This window comes from Salvia miltiorrhiza, chromosome 4 (genome assembly GCF_028751815.1).
Source record: "Salvia miltiorrhiza cultivar Shanhuang (shh) chromosome 4, IMPLAD_Smil_shh, whole genome shotgun sequence".
Taxonomy (NCBI): Eukaryota; Viridiplantae; Streptophyta; class Magnoliopsida; order Lamiales; family Lamiaceae; genus Salvia; species Salvia miltiorrhiza.
This window is the reverse complement of record NC_080390.1, coordinates 38,793,441-38,808,909: the sequence shown is the minus strand read 5'-3', so window position 1 is coordinate 38,808,909 and position 15,469 is coordinate 38,793,441. Positions and strand designations below refer to the sequence as shown.

At 38.4% G+C, this 15,469-nt stretch overlaps 1 protein-coding gene across 1 annotated transcript; it reads right to left on the bottom strand.

Annotated features, from left to right (window-relative positions):
• Nucleotides 1–12,380: 12,380 nt before the first annotated feature.
• LOC131023415 (uncharacterized) lies at nucleotides 12,381–15,169 on the bottom strand. The gene is made up of 3 exons (XM_057952956.1): nucleotides 14,542–15,169; nucleotides 13,414–14,388; nucleotides 12,381–12,685 (listed from the first exon to the last, which is right to left on the bottom strand). The coding sequence occupies exons 1-3, from the start codon at nucleotides 15,167–15,169 to the stop codon at nucleotides 12,381–12,383; spliced, it is 1,908 nt and encodes a 635-aa protein (XP_057808939.1).
• Between the last annotated feature and the right edge of the window lie 300 nt (nucleotides 15,170–15,469).

The following is a 15,469-nucleotide window of genomic DNA, read 5'->3' as shown; positions in this document are numbered from 1 at the left end:
TATTACAAATATTGCTTAAAATAAACCCTCATAATTTTTCGGAATCACCCGTAAATTAACATATGAGGTCACTGTTATATTAACTGAAATCACCCATCAATTAACGTATTCATATCATCTATATCTATATCTATCTATATAATATATAAAAGAGGAGTTTTTTTCCCTCCATTTTTTTCCCTCTCCTTCCACCAAATTTTTCACTATTTTTTCCTTTTTATTTTTTATATTTTAATTCTTTTGTAAATATTGTCAAATTTGATTCATGAAAAAATATTCTATATACATCGTAAATTTAATATAATATAAAAAATCATCAAAAATCAATAATTTATGAAAATTTTTAAATATTTTATTTTCTCTTTTTTCATTAAAACTTCACAACTTCTTAATTATATTTGTATATGAAAATATTTATTTATTTATTATGATGTGTAATACTCTATAATAATAATGCATAATGCTAATTTTCATTATCAAATAATTTTTAAACTTATTTAATAGAAATAATTATCATTACGCTTTATACAAAATTAAAAATTTATATTTTAAGTTTGTTTAATATTTATATTTATTTGTTCACTTAAATATATAATTTAGCTTCGATTTTCGTCGTGCATCGCACGAATGATCATACTAGTACTAACTTATTTGCAAATCAAGATCGCGTAATTACATTTATAAGATACATTCTTATATCACGTCAGCTCTTCGATAGTTATAAAATTTTAGGAGTGTTAATTTTGTAACAAAATAAAAGTGATAACATAGTGATATTACATTACACGAACCTTTAAATAAATATAAATACAACTTGATATTATTGTTGTATGCTTTAATTTTGTGTAATCTTATCTGAAAATTTGTTTCAAATCTTTGAAAATATTTACGGCATGTTTTACTAAATGCTCGGAGGAAATAGTTCCCATAAAATGAATTACATTCACCATCCTAAATATCGGGCAAATTCTACATGTATCAAAGGATACATGAGATTCTTTGTTACCAAATGGTATCAATTTTATTTTCATTTTTCCGGAAAGTGGTATTAATTGTATTATGCTTCTTAGTCTTAGTTTGTGTAATAATTACAATTTACATGGGTCTCTTTCAAAGTTTGGTCGAATTGTGAAGCAAAATGCCAGGGTTTCGTGGAAAACTGTTGCCAAACTTAGTGACTTCCTAATTCGGCAAAAACGATGGGATGTTTAACTAAATGAATAGTATATTAAAAAATGATTAATATCTTTGTCTTGAATCTATCGACAAACATAACCTTCTACTCCCTATATCTTAATCTCACTAGTATTGTCACGTTACTTTTAAGGTACTATAAATATACAATAATGCTATTTGGACAAAATTTATCCGAACAAAATATAATTAAATACTTCATAAAATAAATTTATTTAAAAATTTTGGTTCAAAATAAAATAGGATTTAGCTAGTTTTATTGTTTTCTTTATATTGTAATTTTTTAATAACCTTTTGAATTATTATTATTTTTAAAGTACACAAACTACAAATAAAGTAACAAAAAATAAAAAAAAAAATTGTTAAAAAATTACGAAAAAATTACAATATGAAGAAACAATAAAACTAACTAAATCCTTTTAAACTTGAATCAAAATTTATAAATAAATTAATTTTTTAAAAAATTTAACCTTATTTTTGTCTGGTCAAATTTTGTCCAAATAGCACTACTCATAAATATATTATACACTCTAATCATTCGTATGAAACGAGCTCTTAATATATAAAGTGAATTGATTAAAAATATAATATCCCAAATCATGCATGATTATAATTAAATATTTGAATTATTATCTTTTAACATAAATGTTTCGAACTATGAATAATTATATAAGAGATAATAGGGCCGAATGGCCCTACTGGGCATACAAAATCAAAATTTAGCCTCAAATCTTAAAACATAAAATTTTGGCCATTTTTTAGGTGGTATGACTAACTTATCCTTCCATCTCCAACCCATCTCCAACCAAGTAACAGTACGTGTGATCCAAGCTTCCCTCCTCTCTCTCTCTCGCGCCCTCTCTTTCGCGCTCTCTCTCTTCCGCGTCAATGATGAACGGCAGAAATCGGTCGTGATTCCGGCGGCGTGCTTCCCTCCTCTCTCTCTCTCTTCCGCGTCGATGAAGAGCAGAAATCGATCGCGATTCTAATTCCGGCGGCATGCTTCACTCCTTCCTCGGCGGTGGCGGTGGATCTAATCTGATGAGGCGGCGACGGTGGATCTGATCTGATCGTTGCGCCGCCTCCTCCATCGGCAGATCAGATCTCCGCCTCCTTCGATTTCAGCCATCGACAGATCTGATCTGATCTGATCTGATCTATGCTGCACGTATGGCACTTATGGCACTAATAGTGCCATAAGTGCACACTTCCCCCTAGGGTTTAGATATTCCATTTAGGATTTAGATTATTCATTTGGGGTTTAGATGTTCCATTTAGGGTTTAGATTATCCATTTAGGGTTTAGATGTTCCATTTAGGGTTTAAATGATGTTGTTGTTTCTGTATTTGTGCTGATGACCATTTTACTTAGTTTTATTTTGAATTTCGTTGGCACTTATGGCACTAATAGTGCCATAAGTGCCTAACCCGACCCGGCACGCGACCCGCGTGCCTGATCCTACCCAGTCCGCCTCATTAAGGGCAAAAACGTCCAAATCAATAAAAATGGCCAAAATTTGTGTTTTTTCAATGTGTGGCCATAAATTGTGTTTTATGCTTCATTTTGGCTACTTCAAAATTTTACTCTAATCTTAAACAGCTTTCTGTCCTCTGGAATAAATGAACAAATAATGACGCTACTGAATTTGAAACATTAACTTCAAACATTAATCACAGACATTGTTTTCACAATATTTTTGGTAGGAAAAAAATATTTTTAAAAAGAGTAATTATGCTAAATAATCTTGCCCACAAACTAGTTAAATGAAAAAAAATATATATTTAATTTATCTTTTCAAATAAAAAAGAATTTAATTATTTTATTGTATTGGTCACATTAAAGTTACTTTGTTTTAATTTTTTGTAATTTTTTATTTAAAAAAAATAAAATCAAATCAAAAAATTACCAAAAAAAAAGCTACAATGTGAACAATCCATTAAAACAACTAAATCTTTTTTTACTTTAAAAAATAAATTAAGGAAATCATTTTTTTCTTATTTCACTAATTTGTTAATAGCCAAAAATGACATATTGGAGCTGCATAAATTTATTATTTAAAAAAATTATGTAATAGTACATTCGAAATTGATCACTGCAAAAAAATTTTTTTACTAGTGACATGAGACTTGATAGCTAATATTTGTGTTACAAAAATTAGTGGTGTTTGAAAGTGTAATTATTAGTGATTAGCTACATCATCAAATGTCACTAATTTTTATGACACACATAATAGCTACCAAGCCTAATGTTATTAGTGGATTTTTTTTTTTTTTTTTTTTTTTTGTAGTGGATGCTTTTGGCATCTGTATTAATTAATGACTTTACACTAGATTAAGTGTTAATAGGTAAAAATGTCCTATTCCTTAAGGTGTATGTTAAAATTGTCATACTTTATAAATTTAAGCATTTTATGCTCAAATTAAGTGAATGACCTATTTTACCTCTTGATGTTGATGGGTTTGCTTAGTTTTTTGTGAAAATCTTACACATTTGACAGCTATCAATCAACAATTTGACAGCTATCAGTCAAAAGTACATGTAATCAGTGGGTGGCTAGATTATCTGACCGTTCAGGCGGTCACATGATTTTACCGGCCGATCAGATGATCCGGTTGATAAAATTATGTGACCGCCCGATAAAATGATATGATCGCCCAGGCGATCAGATAATCTAGTCACCCACAGGTCACATGTACTCTTGACTGATAGCTGTCAAATCGGTCAAATGTATAAGACCTTCACAAAAAATCAAGCAAACCCATCAACATCAAGGATATTTAAAGAAGAGGTGATCTCCTGTACACCCAAGTTGTACCCGACCCGAATCCTGACCCAGTTGGACTATCCTAACCCATTTTTTTCTTGAAATGACACTAACGTTAATACGAAATGACACTAACACTAACACGATCTTGGAACGACACTAATACTATTTTGTTTTACAAATGACACTATTTCAAAAATAACACTAATACTATTTTGTTTTACGAATGACACTAACACTATGTATAAATGACACTGACACTATATCAAAATGACTCTAACACTTGACATTCAGGTAGAATAGTTCAATTATATTGAATTCGAGTTAGGATTCAAGTTGAGTACGACCCGAGTGTACCGTACACCCGGGTGTACATGAGATTTTGTGTTTAAAGAATAAGGCATAAGGAGCTTATGTTTATAAAAGAGGGTATTTTTTTTCATATATAACTTAAGAAATATCATTTTAAATTTTCACTCTTAATTAATACATGCACATTGTTACACCATTTTTTATTGTCGAATTATGCCAATGAATTGGTGAAATGTTTATTTTGTAGTTTTCGTAATCCTTGAGTTTATATGACATTTTCCCTAATTTTAAGGGAAGTGGATATAATGCCAACTCTTTTTTATAATAAAATAAAATATTTTTAAACAAAATATAGCGTTAGGCACGCCAAGCTGACACTGTTGCTTTTCTTTTATCATACCGAAAGCCTTTTTTTATTTTATTTTTTATCTGTTTGGAATTTCGTCAAACGTTTTTACTTCAAAATTAGTTTTTTAGAAGAGAAAACGACATATCCGTGTTTCTATCTCGTACTTTGATAATAATGGCATCCAACGCTGTCGAATATTCTACTATATACAAGTAAATAAATTGGAGTAATAATATGGGTTTTGAATAAAGAAAATTGTGGCCTAAAACATCATCAAGAAATACGAGAAATACAATATGTGAAGGAATCCATATGGGTCACATGGATACTAATGATGCTTACTTTGGAGTTAGAGTTCAATGACACCCCCATTGCTTTAATAATTAGTTGTTTTTTGCTTGATTAGTTGATTGTAGTTATATTATGATTACTTATTTATGATAAGGTTCACAAAACAACTTTTCGTGATAAGATTTTAAACTGGTAGCAATTTTTTTTTATAAAATGCATATTAATCTAGAATAATGTACACTACAAAAAAAATGATGTTAAAATTTAAATTTTCATCATTAATTATTTTAACGATCGATTGATAAGAGTTTTAGGGCATTGTTACTATTATCATGAAAGAGGACGTTAACGACGAAAATTTCCGTCATTGATTCGTTATCTCATTTTACAACTATATTTTTGTTATCAATTAAACGACTATTATTTTATATCGTTAACTTACGACAATATATTTTCATCGATAATTGTTGTTAATCTTAGTTTGACTTATGTCATTGATCAATCATATTTTCATTATTAATTCGTCATTTTTTTATATACTCCCTCCGTCCCCAAAATAAGTTCCTCTTTGGGGACGGCACGGGTTTTAAGGAAAAGTAGTAAAGTGTATTGACAGTGGAGAAAAATATATTATAATTAGTATTGAGAGTGGTGAAAAGGTGAAAAAGTGTTATAATTAGTATTGGGAGTGGTGAAAAAGTGAAAAGTAAGAATAAATAAAGTATTATTAGTGGTGTGGTAGTTGTCCAAAAATAGAAAGAAAGAAAGAGGAACTTATTTGGGGGACGTCCCAAAAAGGAAAAAGAGGAACTTATTCGAGGGACGGAGGGAGTATTATGTTTAAACATGTTTGGGTATTAATATATACACATGTAGGGGAAAATAGAATCAATTATTCAGGACAATATAAATTATCGATCAAACATTCAAATTCAAAACCACATAATGAATCTAAATTCAAACCACAACTAATTGTCAAAATTAGAATTTAAGTCTCATATATGTATTTATACTATATTAAAAAAAGAGTTTCCAATTTGAAATCAATTTTAAATTAATTTCAAGATTGAGTGGCAATTTTGTAGTTATAATAAAATTAAACGTTTATGTTTAAACTATATATTTTTCTTTTTACTTTCATTTTCTTTAACTTCTAAATTGTTGTTACATTTCTTTCCAAACTTGTGAAATTCGATTAATTATAAAATATTTAATATGCATATCAAATTAAAGATCACGATAAGAGCTTTAATATAATATATTTTATGAATATATTTGATTTAAAATGTAAAAATTAAATTTGTTTAAATATTAAAGTTTTATAAATTTCTCTCTCATCTCTCATCTATTTTGAATAAATATATTTTTAATTCTTTTTAATTAGTATTTTATTTTTAATTTTTTTAACTTAATTTTTTATTTTTTGTTTTTTCATAATATCAAATTTTATAATAGTGATTTTTTTTTTCAATATTCAATTCAAATATATTCAATCAAAATTAATTTTTTTTATTATATTTATAAGTATAATAATTGAATTAGTATTAATTTTATATAAATATAAAAATAAAAAATATTTTCTCGTGCATTGCATGTGATGCAAATGCTAGTGACAATTAAATAAACACACACCAGTTAAATAATATGTACAAAATAAATATCTGCGTATACCAAATATGCCATTTAGTGAAAGAGTAGTGCTAAATGGCTATAATTATGGCCGCCATAAATAGATTAGATTAATAATTTTGTATTTATTACAATTATTTATTTATTGTTTTAAAATTACAATAGATATCTATTATATTATCAAATAAGTCACTCACATGCATATCTATTACATATACTATAATATATAGAGATGAGATCATGTAGTATCAACTCCCCTCAGAGTATATAAGTCCAAATTTGGACCACACAATGAGGCCACGTGGTTGCAGCCTCACAAGACCTTTCAAAGCTTTCTAAGGCAAAAAACACGGAAATATATGAATTTTATGTAGAAAACGTATAAATTCGCTACATAAAGGCATGGATTGCGAAAAATAAATTTTTGCTATCTTTGGGATTCGAACTCAGGATCATGAATTCATCCAACAGGATGATGAATCAACCGTAGATCTTGATGATCTAAGGGCTAAAAAATTATTCTTATTTTATATCTTAAGAAGTGTACTTATTTTAGCCCTCCCTCATATATATATATATATATATATATATATATATATATATATATATATATATATATGGGCGCGCTCCAGTGAGACACCTTATTTTTCGTGTAACATGAGTACAATGAATAAGACATATAATACTAATGAACAAAACGTATATCTAATGAACAAAATGTATATACTGATGAAAAATAAAATTTAAAAAATTCGTAATGAATAAGACATATATACTGATTAACAAGGCCGTATATACTGATGAACAATGCAGTATATACTGATGAATAACAAAATTTAAAATATTATGCTCCCTTCAGGATTCGAACCCTGCGAAAAAAAATCACCCTCCAGATACAATATCAGCCATATGATTGATAAAATAAACGCACCAGATTGTGCCCTAGATCTCACTAAAATTAGGGGGTCTCATTGGAGCGGCCCCCTATATATATATATATATATATATATATATATGGAAGAGCTACAGTAAAAACAACTCTTAAAATAAAAACTACAAATCAGCAAAAATGTTTGAATTTTATGTAGAACACGTATGAATTCACTGTATAAAGGTATGAATTGCGAAAAATATTTTTTTGCTACCTATAAGATTCGAACTCAGGACCATGAATTCATCCAACAAGGTGATGAATCAACCGTAGATCTTGATGATCTAAGGGCTGAAAATGGTTCCTATTATATATATATATATATATATATATAGGGTGCGGTTATAGTGAGAACCACAATTATCGTGAGAACATAAGAACCAATAAAATTACTGCATCTGCTATACAAATTAATGCATCCGCTATTAAATTTAATGCATCCGAAAAAAATAATTTTTTGCTCCCTTCAGGATTCGAACCCAGCATCTGCATCCATCCACCAAGATGATGCATCCACCGTAGATCTTGATGATCGAATGGCTTAAAATGGTTCTCCGTTCTTATTTTATTAGTGGTTCTTATTTGAACCTCTCCCTATATATATATATATATATATATATATATATATATATATATATTACCGAAAATTCATTTTTCTCCCGCAGCCGTCATCAAAATTATGCATATAATTAATTGTAATTTGTATACCAATATGCATAAACATAAACCCAAATATACATAATGTTGGATAGAAATATGCATGAGATCATATCAGTATGCAAACCATCTGGTGTCTCTCGCTGTCGAATAATGTTACGCATATTTGTGTGTAACGTTATGCATATTTATGTATTTCCTTATTGGTGAAGTACGATTGAGTGGCTATGGATTTTATCGGTGAAATATTGTAAAACTATGAATTATACCTAGTGTTGCTTGAAGATCGAGAGAGAAAAGTAAGATTGAGAGCTCGAGAGAAAACTGCTGTAGTATTAAGAGTAAGAATAACGTAAGATTACAAAGTGCACGTAGGTAGCTATTTATAGATTACACGTAAAGGGTAAAATGGTAAATTCATCACTGGAGCATGCGCCTTGCGTGGATAAGGGCATAATAGTAAAATTATCCTTACGCGGGAGATTCTATCGCGTTTCTGGTGATTCCTCTGGCGAGAGCGGCTTCTCTGGTGTAGGTCGTTCCTCTGATAAAGTCCATCCCTCTGACTTCTCTACGAGAGCCCGTTTCTCTGGCTTACATAATTTCTCTGCTCTGCACATATTACTCCTCATCAACTACTCCCCCCTCTGGTCTGACTAGTTCGCTCTGGCACAGAGTAACCTAGTCAGAGTAATCACCCGCGTGGCTGACGTCATTCGCATTAACTGCCTGTCCCTTCACAGTGTACTTTCCCGTATTTCGAGGTTACTTTTTACTCTTCGCGTCCTTTCGTCTTTTTGTAGAAATTCTTGGCCGTTGATTATTCCCCTGAGGCCACGTGTCATTCATCCCGCGTGTTGGTAGTTACCCGCGTACGTTTTACTTAGTCGATTCGAATTTTTACTTTCCACTATTCACCTTCTCCGATTTTTCTAAATTCCTTCGACTGCGATTTCCGGCGATTCCTTGTTCTCGGTTCCGGCGTATATCATAACCCCTCCGTTCCAGTCTTTTCCATCGATCTTACTTGACTTAGGTAACTTGCATATTCCTTTCCTGGTGCTTATATTTTGTCGTTGATAGGTTGTCTGCTGTGTTGGTGCTCTGATTGAGCGTGAACCCTAGGTTTTTTAATTTTTACGATCATGGCCTCCTCCTCCCCCATTGCCCAACCCAACTTTTCCCCTTCCCCTTCTCCATCTCCCGTGGCTTCTCCGATCAACTCTCCATCTTCTTCCAACCCTGGTTCACCCCATGATTCCCCGGCCTCGACTGAGCCCCAACCCTCCGCTCCCAGATCCCCCAAGACTATTTCTCCGTCCCGCCTGGGTGTGGCGGCGATGCATAAGATGTTTGATAGGTGCAGACGCCCGGAAGGCTTGACCTTCGAGCCTTATTCCAAGGCTTCGGTGCCTTTTACCAAACTTAACGCGAACAAAATTCCCCTCTTCCAAGCCCAGGTGGATACTGGCTTGAGACTTCCCCCTCCTCCCCTCTTAGTGGAAATCTGCAACCATTTCCATATCCCCTTCTTCCAAGTACTTCCCTCCGATATTCAGTGGTTGTTTGCTTTTCACATCCTCTGCACAGCTTATGGTGTCCAAGATACTGCTAAACTGTTTATTCAAACTCAAACCATCAGGTGGCAGGGCCACCCCCTATACAGCTTTGCCGCCCGCAAGACCTACCCTACCTCCTTCCTCAACTCCCTCAATTCCCATGATAAGGGATTCATATCCCGTTACTGTTATGTAAAAATCAACCAAGGCTCCTGGCGTCAGTATGATGCCCAAGAGCTGCAGTGGCACGAGTCCCGAACCACATATAAACCTCCTACTCAAGAGAAGCCCTCTGATTTTGACCTGAACATACTTAATTTCCTTAACTCCCTTAATGAAGATGCTCCCTTCTCCTGTAAGAAGCTAACCGAGGATAAATCGGCCTTAGCTGCCACCGGGCTATTTCCCCTGTACCCTTCTGTATCTATAGGTAAAATAGGCATTAGTAATTATTGTCAAAATTATCTGTTACCTTGCTTTTGTTGATAAAGCTATATTTGCTTGCAGGGATGTCGTGGAGGAACAAGTGCAGGGCCGATCTCTCGTCTGGCCGTCCCTCTGGCGAGGAGGGACAGGGCTCTGGTCAGCCCGTGGACTCTGGGGTAGACGTCTCCGGACTGATACCTATTGTGCCAGGGAGACCACTCCCACACAACATTTTCCCCCGGGCAAGGGGAATGATATGGGCGTGCTGCTTGCCTTTAGCCCGGACAGCCAGAGGGCCGGAGGATCTGGCTCTGGCCAGACTGGGAGACAATCTGCCGCTGAGGTGGTGGATTTGGATGACGATGTGCCTCTCTCCCAGGCGCTCCACACCGTTCCCACTCCCGACTCCCGCTTAATCCAAAGGAAGAGAAAAGCTGCTACTCTGGCCCTTGCAGAGAGGCGGCGCAAGGAGAAACTACCGAAAGGCAGCAGGCTCGTGGACCCCGAAGTCGGATCGGCAAGTGAAACGGAGGCAGCAGGCTCCGTGGATGCTGAAAGGGGCAAGGCATTGGCCTTGCCTGCAGAGGAATCGGAGGCTCCGGGCCCCAAACCAATCTCGTCCCTAAAGGGGCGCAATTTTGTCAACACCCTACTCTCCCACATCCACCATAAGGACAAAGAGGCCATGCAGAAGATAAAGAAGGCTGCGTTGGCCAACTCACTTAGCCGACTGGTGCTTCAGGTACCCTGCACTATTCAATACATGTTTGAATATTTTATGTTACTGACCTTTTGATTTCTCTGTTCTGACTATTTCCCATCATTTCTTTGCAGCTGGAATCCCAGGTTGGAGAGGTGATCCAGTGCATCGATGGCTACGGTGCACTGGAGAATGAGTTAGAGGCAGAGAGGAAACGGATAGAGAAGCGCGACGAGCAAGTTGCTGGCACCGTGGAGCGGTTCAGCAAGGCAGAGGCGGAAGTCGCCGAGCTGCGGGCCAAGCTTGCGCAAGCAGAAGTGGAGAAGGCCTCCTTGGCCTCTGAGCTGGCGAGGGCCACGAAGGAGGGTCATGAGAGCCTCGCTAGATTCAAGGCGAGGTACGACGAGGAGTACAAGGAGGCCAAACGTGGCTGGAAGACGATCTGTACGGATGCTCAGAACCGCGGCTATGTCATGGGAGCCCGGGACCAGCGCCTGGAGTATTTCTTGTCTCCCCAGGGCCAACATTTCCTGGGTATGATGCTGGAGGGTACCTTGGCAGTCTTCCAGCGGACTCCGGATTACCTGGAAGGCTTCGGGTCCATCTTCGCCTACGTGATAAAACAGACCGCAACAAAGGCGTTGGAGATGGCGGGGTGGCCCCGGAGCAGATTGCTGCCCTGGACCTGCCGGCCTTGATGGAGAACATCAAGGATGAGGACCTGAACCAGCTGCTGGGGATCACTGCTGATTCCCCCCAGAAGCCGGAATGGTTGTATCTGGTGTTGGAGAAGGCCCTTCCCTATTTTGCCTTTGGGGTCGGCTCTGACTCGGTGCCTGCTGCTCCGGTGTACAAGCCTGCCTTCTGTGCTTCCCTGGTAAGGTTCGTGAACCGGCTGCGAGGTCCAGCTGCTAGCAGCACCCGAGGGTTTTCACAGTATAGCATGGAGTCTCCCCTGCCCTCCGGTTTCAAAGCCTCAGCCTTCGAGAATCCTGCTTCCTCTTCCTCCGCGGTGGATCAGCTTTTTGCCATGTACAGAGATGAAACATCATATGTGCAAGAAGCTTTGAAGCTACTGGATGTGGAAGCCCGTCTCCCCAAGGTGAAGGATACCGGCACGTTGCCGGTGCTTGCGGAGAGAGCCTCCTCTAGCCGGGTCCTTGCAGCTGTCGCCTCTGCTCCGGTCTCTTCGGTCCCTGCTCCAGATTCTTCTGCCCCGGTTTCCACTGTCCCTGCTCCAGACTCTTCTGCCTCGGTCTCCACTGTCCCTACTCCAGACTCTTCTGCCCCTCCCTCCTGATGGCCCTGATCTCCCTTTTTCTGTCTTCATCACTATTTTGTAACTCTTTAGCTTGTAAAAACTTAACACTTATTTTGGCCCTTGATGTATAATCTGCCATTTTGGCACTTGTAAATGAAATTTCTTCATCACTTGTCTTGCCTTTAAATTTCCACGCTGGTTCTGCCTTCCTTCGTGCTTTGTGTTTTTCTGCTATTTATTGGTGTTGAGCTTGCATTCCCGGACCTCGAGCTTATGATGTATGTTTTTGTGAAGTAGGATAAGATTTTTATTTTTTGTTGAAGTGTTTGTGATTCCTCTGGTCGAGTTTTCCTCTGAGTAGCTTCCCTGACTGTGCTTTCTGGTTGATGCTTTTGAATGATCCTTCTGAATGATTCATCTGAGTGATTCTTCTGATTTCCTCTGCCGGGAACGTCTTTGGTTCGGCCCTCTGTGACTGCTCTGAGCATTTCTCTGGTATTTCCTTCTGGGATTTCTCTGACTCCTTCTTCAGGGCCATCCCTTTATTGCTCCCTTCGCTGCCTCCCCTCGCTGCTTCCCCTCGCTGCTTCCTCTCGCTGCTGCTTCCCCTCTCTGCGCGGAGCATGGAAGATCCGGAGGGTGCAACCAACTTTCGCGGCTTACGATTGAACAGTAATCCTCTGCGCGGAGCATGGAAGACCCGAGGGGTGCAACCAACTTTCGCGGCTTACGATTGAATAGTAACCCTCTACCCGGAGCATGGAAGACCCGGGGGGTGCAACCAACTTTCGCGGCTTACGATTGAACAGTAACACCCTGCACGGAGCATGGAAGACCCTGGGGGTGCAACCAACTTTCGTGGCTTACGGTTAAACAGTAACCCCCTGCACGGAGCATGGAAGACCCTGGGGGTACAACCAACTTTCGTGGCTTACGGTTAAAATGATTCATCTGGTCTGCCCTTGATGTTTGTTTTTCCCTTGATTTGCTAAGAAGCAATTTTGCCTTCGTTTTCCCTTGACTTGCTAAGCAGCAATTTGTAAATTGTGGACTATGGGTATACACCCTACTCCCCCCTCTGGTGACATGTGCAATGCTCTGCATGAACATGTTAGGTGTAATATGCAACGTGAAAAGCAATAATTAAAATAAATGAGTCAACACCAGGGAATTCCCTAGAACCACGTATCCGATTTTATTGATATCATGGCCCCGAACCTCGTTAAAACCCCTGTGGGAAAAAAGAGTATTCGGTCTACAAGTTGTCGTGTCATCTAAGCAACATTACACATAGAACTTTTTCAAAGTATTGATGTTCCATGGTCTGGGGAGAGCTCTGCCATCTGGATCCGACAGAGTGTACGCTCCGCCGCCCAGGACCTCGATGATGATGAAGGGGCCCTCCCAATTGGGTTCAAATTTGCCCACTGGCTTCAGTGCGTCGGCTCTCTTGAGGACTAAGTCGCCCTTAGCTAGCTTCCTTGCTCTGACCCTCTTGTCGTATCCTGCCTTGATGATGCTTTTGTATTTCGCTGCTCTGACTTGAGCTTCTTCCCTCTGTGCCTCCACAAGATCGAGCTCTGTTTTTCGGAGTTCGGAATTGTGCTCTGTATCGTAGGTAGTGATGCGATATGACTCCAATCTGGCCTCCGCTGGTATTACTGCATTAGAACCGTATACCAGGGTGAAAGGTGCCTCGCCGGTTGTTGTCTTTGGGCTAGTTCGGTAGGCCCAAAGGACGGTGTCCAACTCCTCGACCCATTTCCCTCTGCTCTGATTCAGGCGCTTTTTGATGCCTTCGCAAATTGATCTGTTTGCTAGCTCCACTTGCCCATTCGCTTGAGGATGAGCTACGGACACGAAACGCTGGGTGATGTCCATTCTGTCACAGAAATCCGCAATTCTCTGCCCTGTAAACTGGGTTCCATTGTCTGACACAATGATCCTTGGGACGCCAAATCTGCAACATATGTTCCGCCAAATGAACCGTTCCACTGTCACTTCGTCGATCTTCCCCACAGCCTCGGCTTCGACCCATTTGGAGAAGTAATCCACTGCCACTATGAGGAAACATTTGCCCCCTGGTGCCGTGGGCAACTTCCCAACGATATCTATGCCCCACTTGTCAAATGGGCATGCAGCATACATGACTCCCATGGTTTCCCCCGGGACGTTGATTCTCCCAGCATGTCTCTGGCAAGCCTCGCATTTGCGGACGAACTCCCTGGCATCTTTGTTGATGTTAGGCCAATAGAACCCTGCCCGAATGATTTTTCGTACGAGATCACGGAATCCCGTGTGACCACCACAGCAACCTGCATGAATTTCTTTCAAAGCAAAATTAGCCTCTTCTGGAGATAAACATTTTAACAAGGGTTGGGTAAAAGATCGCTTGTAGAGTTGATCATTGATTAAACAATAATTCTCGTATCGGGCCCTCTGATTAGATTCCTTGCTCAGCCGTTCACCTGTCTTGAGAAAATGTATAATTGGAGCCCTCCAATCATCCCTGATTTCCACTGAAAAAACCTGTGAAGTCCCCATTTCTCTGGTATCACAGAGCAATATGATCTCGTCACTCCATGTCTGTTCTACCGTGCTAGCCATGCGCGCCAGTAGGTCTGCCTTTGTGTTATCTTCCCGGGAAATCTGTTCGATTTTGAATTTCATGAACTTTTGTTTCATTTCGCTGATTTTGCAGTGATACGCTTTCATCCGCTGGTCTTTGACATGATAGGCCCCTGACAGTTGTTGAGCCACTAGTTGGGAATCGGTCCTGATGATAACACATTCAACCTTCAGCTCTAACAGAATGTGTGCCCCTCTGACCACAGCCTCATACTCGGCCTCGTTATAGGACATCCGGCAGGTGAATTTGATAGCGAACTGATATATCCCATATCCTGGTGAAATGATGTACACCCCAATTCCACACCCTTCCTTTGTAACTGATCCATCAACAAAGGCGACCCAAAATTCTTGCATAGGTCGGCGAGTGGTTTCTTGGATGAAATCCGCCAGAGCTTGTGCTTTAATTACCGTTCTCGGCTCATACTCCACGTCGTACTCCCCCAACTCCACGGCCCACTTGACCATTCTCCCTGACAAATCCGGTCGTCCCAACACTTGTCTGAAAGGTAGAGCAGTGCGCACCACTACCCGATGTGATAAGAAATAGGGCCTCAACTTTCTTGCTGTGACCATGACCGCCAGAGCAGCCTTTTTGATTTCTGTTTAGTTCAACTCGGGACCCTGGATGATTCTGCTGACAAAATAGATCGGCCTCTGATGATTTCCCTCTTATCTGATAAGCACCGAGCTAACCGATTCCTCCCTCACCGCTATGTATAGATACAATGTTTCTCCCGGGACTGGCTTGGTTAGAGTTGGGAGCTT

Coding starts and splice junctions, on each gene's coding strand:
- LOC131023415 (XM_057952956.1), bottom strand. CDS start 15,169: ATGGTCAAGTGGGCCGTGGAGTTGGGGGAGTACGACGTGGAGTATGAG. Junction 14,389..14,541: donor TATACATTTTCTCAAGACAG/GTGAACGGCTGA, acceptor AAATTCATGCAG/GTTGCTGTGGTGGTCACACG. Junction 12,686..13,413: donor CACTCTGTCGGATCCAGATG/GCAGAGCTCTCC, acceptor TGCTCCGCGCAG/AGAGGGGAAGCAGCAGCGAG.